This window comes from Chenopodium album, chromosome 2 (assembly GCF_948465745.1).
Source record: "Chenopodium album chromosome 2, dcCheAlbu1.1, whole genome shotgun sequence".
NCBI lineage: Eukaryota > Viridiplantae > Streptophyta > Magnoliopsida > Caryophyllales > Amaranthaceae > Chenopodium > Chenopodium album.
This window is the reverse complement of record NC_137835.1, coordinates 6,121,813-6,134,843: the sequence shown is the minus strand read 5'-3', so window position 1 is coordinate 6,134,843 and position 13,031 is coordinate 6,121,813. Positions and strand designations below refer to the sequence as shown.

Here is a 13,031-nt window from a genome sequence, read left to right as displayed (position 1 = left end):
TTTGTAAATCATTAAATTTTGGATCGAACAATGGCAAGCAAAGTTTGATTCCTTCTTCATACATTTTAATTGTAATGTTTCTGGATTGTGAATTAATTCAACAATTCCCTTTAGATGATCATTCCTTTTGAGCTAAATATTTATCACAACAATCATATTGTGGTGTTAAATTGTTTATCTCAAACTGATTTTACATTTCATTTTAGGAATTTTGAACTTTTCAATTATTCCAATCTTTACTTCATTAAGTAATTATCGATATATTTACTTAAATCGTTAGTAAAAGCGATGAAATAGTTAAATCTTTTTGCTAATTTTGAACTTATTGATTCACATACATCATATGTATGAGTACCAAAAGGCCATTTTAACTTCTTTTACCCTTTCTACTAAAAGGCAACTTGGTCATTTTAACTTTTATCAAGCATGAATTCTAATTCTCAAGTGATTCATAATCATATAAGAATGAGAGTCCATCCAAAACTTTGGATGTGCAAATGGTTTATGTGACCCAACCTTACTTTGTTATAAGTAAGTGTACCTTGAATCATCTAAATTTACTTTTGTGATCTACTTATATCAATGTCATAAAACAAAATTAACTCATATCTAGCAAAATGAAAACAATTTATTACCTTGGTCATTGATCAACACTTGTCCAAGCCAAGTAAACCAAATTCAGTATTCAAAACAAGAAAACCGAAATATTGTCTCATCAAAACTGGAAATTGTTCTAAAATCATGATAAACTAATCAAAAATTTAAAACTATGAAGCTATCTCTGGCCATTCAAATACTTCTAGAGCACCTTCAAGCTCCATTTCCTTGCTAGCTTCACTTGTTTGCAGTTCCTGCGCAACATCACTATGTTAAGCACTGCAACTTGGTATCTCATACCTAAGTGAAAGTTAAAATGTTTATAACATTATACCTGAGGTTGATGCTCCATTCTTCTTGAGGAAGTCATGGTATTTCTGGCAATTTCGCTTCCAATGCCCCTTCTTCTTGCAGTAAAAGCATTCACTTTCACTTGCAGCCTTGGGCTTTGGAGTCGTCTTAGGCTTTTCAAGAGCCTTGGAAACTTGCTTGCCCTTGCTCTTGGCACTAGCCTTTTGCCCCTTCTTCTTGAACCCCTTTCCCTTTTGAATCATAAGAACTTCCTTCTTAGGTTCCTTAGGGATTTGTTTCTCAGCACTAACCAACATTGCATGCAATTGATTCATAGTCTTTGCAGTGGCAGTCATGTTAAAATTAATGATAAACTGGTTGAAACTTTCTGGTAGTAAATGGAGAATAATGTCTGTTTCCAAATCATCACTGTATGGATGCCCCAGTTTTTCCATACTTTGAATTAGGCCGATCATTTTGAAAACATGATCATGAACTGTGGCTCTCTTCTCCATCCTACAATCCTGAATCTCACGATGGAGCTCATACCTTTCAACTCTAGCTTGTTTCTTAAACAAAGCTTTGAGTTCTTGCATTATTGAGTAGGCATCCTGGTCCTCAAAACGCTTTTGAAAACTAGGCTCCATGGTAGCAAGTTTTAAATCAGTAAATTGGCCAATTAAAGGCAAATTGGATAGTTTCACCTACCCAATTTGACATTTATAGGGTATAAGGGACCATGGTAGACACTTAGGCAATTTTTATTTATGGGCGAAAAAAGTCAAAAAATTCCAAAATTGAAGGCTAATTATCCCTGTTTTTGAGATATTTGGAGGTTTCAGGACCCGGTGTCGAAAAGACGTGTGGTTTTAGCGGATACATCTCGGGGGTCTTATAATGCCGTTTGGAACCATATATGATCATTAATGTTGTCATAAATGTTCATGGTAGGCTTGAATTAATGAAATCGGTGCAAGTTGTAAATCGGTAAATAGGCTATAGAAAGGCAAATTGGATGGTTCCACCCACCCAATTGGAATCTTAGAGGGTATCAGGTTCATTATAAACATTTCGACAATTTTTATTTCCAAGTGAAAAAAATTTAAAAAATTCCAAAATTGAAGGCTAATATCCATGCTTTTTGAGAATTTTTTGAGGTTTCGGGGCCCGGTGTCGAAAAGGCTTGAGATTTTAGGGGATAAATCTCGGGGTCATATAATGCCGTTTGGAACCATATATGATCATTTTATGTTGTCATAAATGTTCGTGGTAGGCCTGAATTCGGTGCAAGTTTTAAATCAGTAAATTGACCAATTAAAGGCAAATTGGATGGTTCCACCCACCCAATTGGAAACCTAGAGGGTATAAGGGACCATGGTAAACACTTCAGCAATTTTTATTTCTTGACGAATAAAGTCAATAAAAATTCCAAAATTGAAGGCTAATATCCACACTTTTTGAGAAATTTTGGAGGTTTCGGGGCCCGGGTCGAAAGGACTTGTTATTTTAGCGAATATATCTCGGGGGTCTTATAATGCCGTTTGGAACCATATATGATCATTAATGTTGTCATAAATGTTCGTGGTATGCTTGAATTAATGAAATTGGTGCAAGTTGTAAATCGGTAAATTGGTCGTTCAAAGGCAAATTGGATGGTTCCATCCACCCAATTGGACTCCCGGGGGGTATTAGGGAACATGGTAAACATTTCAGCAATTTTTATTTCCGTGTGAAAAAATGTCAAAAAATTCCAAAATTGAAGGCTAATATCGACACTTTTGAGAAATTTTGGAGTTTTCGAGGCCTGGTGTCGAAAAGGATTGAGATTTTAGGGAATACATCTCGAGTCATATAATGTCGTCTGGAACCATAAATATTCATTATAAGTTGTCATAAATGTTCGTGGTATGCTTGAGTTAATGAAATCGGTGCAAGTTGTAAACCAGTAAATTGGTCGTTTAAAGACAAATTGGATGGTTCCACCTAACCAATTGGACTCTCGGAGGGTATTAGGGACCATGGTAAACATTTCGGCAATTTTTATTTTAGGGCGAAAAAAAGTAAAAAAAAATCCAAAATTGAAGGCTATTATTCACGCTTTTTGAGAAATTTTTGAGGTTTCGGGGCCTGGTGTCGAAAGGATTGATATTTTAGGGAATACATTTTGGGGTCATTTATTTTCGTCTGGAACCATAAATATTCATTATAAGTTGTCATAAATATTCGTGGTTGCTTGAGTTAATGAAATCGGTGCAAGTTGTAAACCGGTAAATTGGCCGTTTAAAGACAAATTGAATGGTTTTACCTACCCAATTGGACTCCCGGAGGGTATTAGGGACCATGGTAAACATTTCGGCAATTTTTATTTTTAGGCGAAAAAAAGTTTAAAAATTCCAAAATTAAAGGCTAATATCCTTGCTTTTTGAGAAAATTTTGAGATTTCGGGGCCCGGTGTCGAAAAGGCTTGAGATTTTAGGGGATACATCTCGGGGTCATATAATGTTGTCTCGAACCATAAATATTCATTATAAGTTGTCATAAATGTTCGTGGTATGCTTGAGTTAATGAAATCGGTGCAAGTTGTAAACAGGTAAATTGGCCGTTTAAAGACAAATTGGATGGTTCCACCTAACCAATTGGACTCTCGGAGGGTATTAGGGACTATGGTAAACATTTCGGCAATTTTTATTTTCAGGCGAAAAAAAGTTAAAAAATTCCAAAATTGAAGGCTAATATCCATGCTTTTTGAGAAATTTTTGAGGTTTCGGGGTCCTGTGTCGAAAAAGCTTGATATTTGAGGGGATACATCTCGGGGTCATATAATGCCGTTTGGAACCATAAATGATAATTATATATTGTCATAAATGTTCGTGGTAGGCTTGAATAATTAATGAAATCGTTGCAAGTTGTAAATCGGTAAATAGGCTGTTTAAAGGCAAATTGGATTGTTCCACCCACCCAATTGGACTCTCAGAGGGTATTAGGTTCATTATAAATATTTCGGCAATTTTTATTTCCGGGAAAATAAAAGTAAAAAAAATTCCATAATTGAAATCCACGCCTTTTTGAGAAATTTGGGATGTATCGAGGCCCGGTGTCTAAAAGTTTTGAGATTTTAGGGGATACATCTCGGGGTCTTATAATGTCGTTTGGAACCATTTATGATCATTATATGTTGTCATAAATGTTCGCAGTAGGCTTGAGATAATGAAACTGGTGCATGTTGTAAACCGGTAAATTGGCCGTTTAAAGGCAAATAGGATGGTTCCAACCATCCAATTGGTCTCCCAGAGAGTATTAGGGATTATGGTAAACATTTCGGCATTTTTTAATTCCGGTCGAAAAAAAGTAAAAAAAAAAATCCAAAATTGAAGGCTATATCCATGATTTTTGAGAAATTTTGAAGGTTTTGGGGCCGGTGTCGAAAAGAAATGAGATTTTAGGGGATACATCTCTGGGACATTTAATGCCGTTTGGAACCATATATGATCATTATTTGTTGTCATAAATGATCATGGTAGGCTTTAATTAATGAAATCGGCGCAAGTTGTAAACCGGTAAGTTGGTCGTTTAAAGGCAAATTGGATGGTTCCACCCACCTAATTGGTTTCCCGGAGGGTATTTGGGACCATGGTAAACATTTCGGCAATTTCTATATTCGGGCGAAAAAAAGTCAAATAATTCCAAAATTGAAGGCTTAATATCCACGCTTTTTGAGAAATTTCGAATGTTTCGGGGCCCGGTGTCGAAAAGCGTTAAGATTTTAAGGGATACATCTCGGGGTCATATAATGTCATTTGGATCCATATATGATCATTATATGTTGTCATAAATGTTCGTGGTAAGCTTGAATTAATGAAATCGGTGCAAGTTGTAAACCGGTAAATTGATTGTTTAAATGCAAATTGGATGGTTCCACCAAGCCAATTTGACCCCCGGAGGGTATTAGGGACCATGGTAAACATTTCGGCAATTTTTATTTTCGGGTGAAAAAAAGTCAAAAAATTTCAAAATTGAAGGCTATTATCCACGTTTTTTTAGAAATTTTGAAGGTTTTGACTTTTGTGGCTCTCTAAACACTAAAAATATAAACAACTTTGTATAATATAGGATAATTTTTGTAAATAAATCAATATATATTTTTTTTAAATTATAGTTAAACATAGCATTCGATAAACAAATTATCAATTGATAAATTGGGACAAGCTCCTACTCCGTAAATTGATAGTAAAAAAATTCATAAAAGTTACTAATTTTATCACGAGCGATTTCCCTCAATAAAGTACTCCCTCCATTTCAACCTATGGAGTATGTTGAAATGGAGTACTTTACTTACTAAGGGTTCGTTTGGCATTGCTGTGGTTTTTTGTTTTTTGGTTTTTTGTTTTTTAAAAGTATAGGATATATGTCCCATAATGAATCAAAAATTATTTAAACATATTAAAATTATAATAATTTTGAAAACTGACAACAGAAAATTGGAAACACCTTTTTCTTGTTTCCTGTTTTTGGTTTTTGGTTTTCAAAAAAAAGGAAACTGAAAACCAAAAATGATGCCAAATAAACCCTAATCAAACTGATTGTTATCATTGGCAGAATTTGCTGATTTATTTAACACTACACTCATCATAATTCAAACCAACCAAGATTCTTCGATTAATGGAGAATCATCATCATTAACGCTTTGTTTGGATAGCAAAGAAGGAAGGAAAAGAAGGGGAGGGAAAATGGAGGAAGGGAAGGGAAGGGAAAAGAAAGGGAGGGGGAGGTGAGCTCCATTTTCCCTCCAAATCTCTCCAATTTTAGAGAGATTATGGTTATTAAAGAGAGAGGGAAAATGGATCCCTCCCTCTCCTTCCCCTTCCTTCCCCCAATCTTTTACCCAAACAAGAGATTTTATCCCCCTCCATTTCTCTTCTCTTCTTTTCCTTCCATTTCTTCCTATCCAAACAAAGTGTAAGTTCATCATCATTGTCAAATGAATAGATCGCAAAAGCATCACATCTTGTGGTACTACTACGGTGTTAAGTTCATCATCATCGTCAAATGAATAGGGAGCAAAAGCATCATTAGCATTAGGGTTCATCTGCATTGTAATTTTGAGTTTTCACGATGTTTATTTAAGTTATTTTAATTTCCTCGGACAACAAGTAGACATCATCAACCACCAGAATTATAATTCAAATAAATCTGATAATTCATTTATTCAACTCATCTTGTTATAGCAAAGGAAACACAAAACTGGGACTTGAATATAAAACAAGATAGGAAGAATAACTATAATATCCTAATTAAACTCTACCAAAATGCATAATACTAGACATAATTTTAGTAACCCCCAAGTCCCCAACTAAATACGCGCTTTCAAAACTTCAAGTGTACATATCTCTTCTGACTACTTCCTGAATATCTTCAAGTTTCATGCAAATGGCATCGTGAGGAGAAGTGCCATGGAGCTTCAACCAAGAGCTTCAGTAGGACGACATTTACAATATGACTTAAGGATCAAATAGCACTGCCAGAGCTCAATACTGAGCTTTAATCAAGATCCTTTTTTCAATTTCATAATCTCGCATTCGCTGAGACACACACCCAGATTAACAATTGCAATTACCTTCGAAATCATTCATCATCAGAGTCGGCAAATGTTATCTTTGTAGCTTTGGGAGCATCCGCTGTGATCTCTCTGAAATGAGCACCATAGAGCTTGGACTCCTACAAGTGAAAAGCATCACAAATTTTACAACCAGAACTAATTTCCACAAAAAGAAATTTACATAAGAGGGAGTAGGGGTGGATTAAAACAAGTCGACAAGGAGCAATTCAAGATGCTTACTTTTTTCTTTACATGAGTACCAAATTTTACAAGATCTGGAGGTATATGCTGGTTAGCTTCTCGGAGAACATTCACCAGTTCCCCAGCAAGACCCTGTGGAATGGTGTAAACTTTATTACTAAGGCAATTCTAAAATGGAATAATAATAATAATATAGTTGACTAGATGAAGTCTTACCTTGTTCTCTTTCGTAAAAAATGTGTGAGCAACTCCCTTTTTACCAGCTCGTCCGGTTCTCCCTATCCTGTGGACATAATCTTCTGTAGTGAGCGGAAAACTGTAGTTGATAACTACTTCAACATCTGGGATATCCAAACCTCGCGCGGCTACATCAGTTGCTATCTGTAAAAGCAGTTGTTCCAAATTTAACTCCAAACTAAATTAAAGACTCATACACTAAGCTCATAGTTATAGTACCGTCCAATGACACAGCTACCTCAGATATAGTTGCACTACAACCTAACAAAAAAAATGGTGCCTTGAAATGGAAAATTACTAGATTTACTAGCTAAATATAGTAAATGGCCCTTAAGGACCCTATTTAAAAAATATTTATAAAAAAAAATAACAATAAATAAATTTTAAAAAAAAAAAAAAACATTCATGAAAAACCGTTTAATAGCTAGTTTAAGTATAACGATAACTAATTGTTAAAATTTGATACAGAATCATCTTAGGTAAATTGTAACTAAATTCATAATTTCATCTTGCAAAACAACACTTTTTAAAAGAGTACAAATTTTCAGCAAGCTAAAATTGCTTATACTATAAACACTAATGCACAAATTACGTACCAATAATGGACAAGTTCCACTCTTGAACAAGGCCAGTGATTTTGTCCGTGTAGATTGTGGTTTACCAGCATGTATAGCAACAACATTCCAACCCCTAAAAAGCACAAAATATTGGAAACAACTTCAATAATGTCTAGGAGAAGGACAAAAATATACAGGAAAAAACGAGATTATAAAGCTACCTTCCTTGCAGCATCCTCTCTACTCGGTCTCCTTCCTTCTGATACAGGACAAAGACTATAACTCTATTCCTGTACAAGAGAATAAAAAGAGTTCAGAACAATGCATCAACACCAGAAGACAAACAGGACATAGATCCACACATTCACACTGAAAGTGAGGAATCTACACCTATAAACAATCAGAGATAGAAGTACATAAACAGTGTCTCGCCTAAATTTAAAACATTAATAGATGTCAAGCAGATAGCCAATGTCCCACCCAAATGATTTGTTGAACGCTAATAGAGGACTTTGTGCATATAGTGTCTTCGACACAGTCTGACACCCCTTATCATAATATATTTAGTTATTTACCATGTTTTCTGGACCCCACATAAGAAGCTTCACATTTTGACAATATTAAACATGTCATTTTCTTAATGATAACGTACTTCTACCGTGCCTATTTTCAACAGAGATAAAAGAGTATCTGAAAGAGTGACAGTCAAAGCTTAAACGTAGGACTACAATGTACTAAATCAAAATGTCTTATTGAGTTGCCCCTATATGCGGTGAGGTAGTAGAGGCATCAGGTGACGTCCGAACCCAGGGTATCAGAAATAGCTTCTTTGCACTTTTAAAAAAGCCTCCTTGTCCATGTTGATTATAAAGCCTAATCAAAGGCTTGAAGTATTGAAGGTGATATCAAAGCTGATTAAGAGGCAAACTTTTTTTTCTGTCTTGATATCAACGGTGATATCAAAAGTGCTGATTCCATTAATTACTCGTTTTGTTTTATTTCAACTTTGCCTATCTATTTAACAGCTAAGCAGATAAAAGAATGATTGAGAGGCAAACTGTTCAGTCCTAACATGAAGAACATACTTCTGAGACTCATGGTATTTGTCGAGCAGAGCCACAAGGCGTCTATCCCGTGTATTCTCTTCCAAGACCTACAGAAGAGAGCAAAATCAAGAGCTGTATACACCAGAACCTATATTAACATTATCTAACAAAACAAGCCAGACCTCTACTATCTGCATAACGTCGTGATTGGCAGCCAAATCTTCTGAACCGACCACTACCTAAAAACAGAAACAACTTAGGAATATGACCATAATACCAATTACATAGCAACGAGCCAATAATATCAATTTGTTCTTACCTTTATAGGGTTTGGATCCATAAATTCTTGGGCCAGTTGATGAACCTCCATAGGCCAAGTAGCACTAAACATCACCATTTGCCGAGCTGAAAGCAACATAATTGTAAGAAGATAAGACAATCACAATTCATAAAACAAGGAAGACCACCTTCAATCAATAAAGTAATTCAACTATGACAAAGAGGTCGGAGGACTAAAGAAACTTCAAGAAAGACTGCCCATCCAATCTCTAATTATCAAATCAGCTATGAAAATGTTAAAGCCTATAAAATAGCATATAAATTCAAAGGTTAGATAAACCACAAAGAAAGAACAAAGAGATGGTAAGAAAAGATCCTTACATCAAAGGAATATAGGTCAAAGTTTAGACCAGATTAAAAAGTTAATTATTAAATAAAAGATATATAAAAAATTAATTAAAAAAGGAGGGGGGGGGGGGGGGGGAAGGGGGTTGAGCTCATAATGGCCTTCTAACTTCAAGTCAATGATTACATATAAGCAATTTTTATTTACAATAGTGCCAGCAGAGTCATTACTAAATGCTGCTAATTTTGTCAAGGACTCTTAATTATAGTCATTGATCTTTTTACCCTGTGCTTTCCCCAAGCAAACTTAACTCTGGGCAAAAAGAATGAAGGGAAAACAAAAAGAAAATTGCACAGTAAGTTACTTCCATACCCAATTTTACATTTCTACAATACTGTTCTAGACATGTAAAGTTGAATGACATCCAAATTTATGATATCAGAAGCAAATTGCTATACACTGAATTATTAATACCTATAAACAAAGGACATGTTTGGTTCTAATAAACTTGATGCTTCTATTTTCCTCTAATTCTTTTTTCCATCATATTTGCAGGGCTCTAGAAAAAGAATATTACGGACTTGTAAACAAGAAGCATAGAGTTTTAAGCATAGAAGAAATCTTAACATACCAGAGTTTGTTTTGCTCAATATAGAACGAACATCTTGTTCAAACCCCATGTCAAGCATACGATCCGCTTCATCCAAAACCTGCAGAGTAGACATAAATCAAGCAGCAATTAAGATCAGAACTACAAGAATCTAGCACAGCATATTATTTAAAAATGGAGTAATATTTAGTTAAGCCTGCCAGGATCCATAAATTCTTGGGCCAAATTCAGAAAACAATATTGGAGATGAATGTAAGAACGGAAAAATGCAGTACAAGATGCATACTAAACAGGGGAAGGAAACACGCATTTTCTTCTATCGCTAATACAAGAAATGATCCATCATGGTTAAAGTAAAAATAATGTGTAAATAACACCTAGCAATGCTTCTATTCTGTCGTATTCCATAATAAAGATTAGAAGAATCAATTTAACATAAAGGACACACAAAGCATGCAACAAGAAAAGTTAAGGTACTGATGTTGAGAAACTTATCAACATTAACAAGGAAAATTTAAGCCGAGGAAGAGGATGTCAAATTAATTCAATTTAATATCTCTATTGGTCTCCTCTCTTTCTCAATCCAAAACACCCTCTGAAGACAGGACACAAAACAATGAGAAGTGTTTCAGGCATCAACTTCAGATACTACACTGTTTTTCTCAACCCCAAAGAATTTTCAAATTTCAATCAATACTATTTTTATCGTAACAATCGACACTATTCAAGAGCAAATACTTGTATCGCTTTTTGTGCTCTCGGCCATGACAGAGCTGGATCAAAGCTCTGATGCTTAGCAAAGCAAAGGAAGGGTAGTCTTGGTTGGCAGATAAATCAAACTGTTACTCAGCCGGTCAGCTGTGTCATTTTCTGTTCCCTAAATTGTTGCGGACAAAAAGCATGACTCTAGGAGATAGCATTAAGATGATCTGTCTTCTTGTGAATAATGATGACTACCTGCAAGGCTAGGCTGCGACCCTCATATGCCAGAATACATGAAAGATCTAAAGATGTTCACTAAAAGGTTAAAGGTGCCACACTTGACAAGAGATGTACTTTACTTCATGCTTACCACAAATGATACATCTTGCAGACGGCATGCACCCATTTCAATCAAATCCTTCAAACGTCCTGGAGTCCCAATGGCTATGTCCTGAAGTCACAAAAAATTAAGGATGTTCAATACAAGGAAATGCATATATATCCTCACGATTCATACGAGATGCTGAGAGCTACACAAACAGATAGGGACAGCCCTAAGGCAAGATAATAAAAAGATATAGAGGATAACTTAAAAGATCTAATGTTTTCTTGTTATGGATAAGAAGAGCACATATAATGACAACTCGGGTAACGAAAGAAAAGCAATAGCAAGGAATGCAGGCAAGTAGCAACAACTGAATCCAACACTAGAATGATTGAAGTGTGACAGACCAATGGTACTTTCCCATAAAAATGGTAGCTCTTTATGGTTCTTTGCACTCAAGTAAAACCTGTGTGGTATACTGGTATATCCAACAGTCTGAGACAGTTTAGTCTTACAGCTTCAAAAGCAGCCGGTCACATATAAATATTATATATTATAATTTTGGAACAGAAAGAAAGAGGAGTCGCCATAAAATCGCAACTCAAGTTCAAGCTTTCAAGAAAGTTATGATAACCATTTTCAGTCCCTGGCTAAGTTTGTTCTACTTTTCTTTTTTTATTCTTCATTTCTATTAATCTAGTTAGCACCCATGGGAATTAGGTGAAGCAATGAGTATTAAGTAACAAACTTACAATACCAGACTTCAGAGCAGATAATTGAGGTCCTTTTGAGGTTCCTCCATAAAAGCAAGCAGTTTTTATGCCACAAGACTTCCCAGCATCGCAAAGGACATCCGCAATCTACCAACACAAGACAAACAAGTACATATACCCTTAATAACACAACTCCTTGCTCAAAAACACACTACACAAAACCAAATGAAGAATACATACTTGTTGTGCAAGCTCCCTTGTAGGTGACAAAAAAAGGCAAAGTGGGTTCACCCTTCTAGACTTCTCATCTTTTCTTTTGCCCAAAACATGCATAATTGCTGGAATTCCAAATGCCAAGGTCTTACCTGATCACAACATTAACATCAAATTTCATTACAAACCGATCCAAGTCCTCCAATAAGATTGCCTCAGACAAACTTACACTAATTCACTATAAAAAGTTAGAATTTCATACATCACAAATCAAACTATTCTCAAACATTCTCATGCCATACATTACCTACACACTAAAAGATACCCAACTACATATAAAATCAAATGCACCAATTCAAAATCCAATAGAATAACAAATACCTGACCCAGTTTGAGCAATCCCAATCAAATCGCGGTTATCCAAAAGGAAAGGCCAAGCATGGGCTTGAATTGGAGAAGGTTTAGCAAAACCTTTGCAGCATTCAAGCACATTATCAGGAAGCTTTGAATCAGCAAATGAACTCAAAGGTGCATACTTTGAATCACCCGAATTCTTCCCAGAAACCACCACACCACCATAACTCTTCTTCTCTTCTTCACCTACTTCACCATCTCTCTTCTCCTCTTTCTTCTTCTTCTTCTTCCCACTTTCCCCATTAAACCCTTCACTCAATTCAGACCCGTTTTCCAACTGGGTATTTTCCTCTTCCTTCCCATTTTTCTTCTCCTTCTTTTTCTTCTTCTTATCGGACTTTTTAGAAGCTGAAATTTCTGGGGTTTCTATCACTTCGCCATTAATTTGAGCTTCTTCTTCAAGCTTTCTCTTTCGCTTGATTTTTCGATCTTCATCGCCGCCTGAACTAGTGAGATCCTTGATTTTTTTACCCATGTTAGAGAATTGATGAAGATGATTGCAAAATTAAAAGGAGATTCAGGAAAAATTGAAAGAGAAAGAGGCAGAGTTTAGGGTTTAAGAGGGGGATATCGTATTGGGGGGCGACTACACTTTCAGTTTTCGTCCAAAAGAACTTTTCAGTTAGGTTTCGGCAGTTAAATGCTTGGCAGATATTTCCGCGAGATTTTTTATTTATTTATTTATTATTATTTTTTTCCGACCTTTAAAAAGTAAAACCGGACAACTCTAACCACTCAAATGGTCTCTCGGGTGTGGGTGGGTGGGTTAATGAAGGCATAAATGTAAATAGCTAAATTGACATTTTAAAATCAAAGTGGACGGTTTCAACCACCCAAATGGTCTCTCAAAATGTCCTGTGCACATGGAAAGCACTCCAATTTATTTTCTTTATAAGATCAGAAG

General features: G+C 35.5%; 1 protein-coding gene across 1 annotated transcript; it reads right to left on the bottom strand.

Annotated features, from left to right (window-relative positions):
* Positions 1-6,061: 6,061 nt before the first annotated feature.
* LOC145594362 (DEAD-box ATP-dependent RNA helicase 5-like) lies at positions 6,062-12,724 on the bottom strand. The gene is made up of 13 exons (XM_081650690.1): positions 12,095-12,724; positions 11,741-11,865; positions 11,540-11,647; positions 10,833-10,913; positions 9,782-9,860; positions 8,845-8,930; positions 8,708-8,764; positions 8,565-8,632; positions 7,701-7,769; positions 7,519-7,612; positions 6,902-7,066; positions 6,725-6,817; positions 6,062-6,603 (listed from the first exon to the last, which is right to left on the bottom strand). The coding sequence occupies exons 1-13, from the start codon at positions 12,600-12,602 to the stop codon at positions 6,511-6,513; spliced, it is 1,626 nt and encodes a 541-aa protein (XP_081506816.1). The 5' UTR covers positions 12,603-12,724; the 3' UTR covers positions 6,062-6,510.
* Between the last annotated feature and the right edge of the window lie 307 nt (positions 12,725-13,031).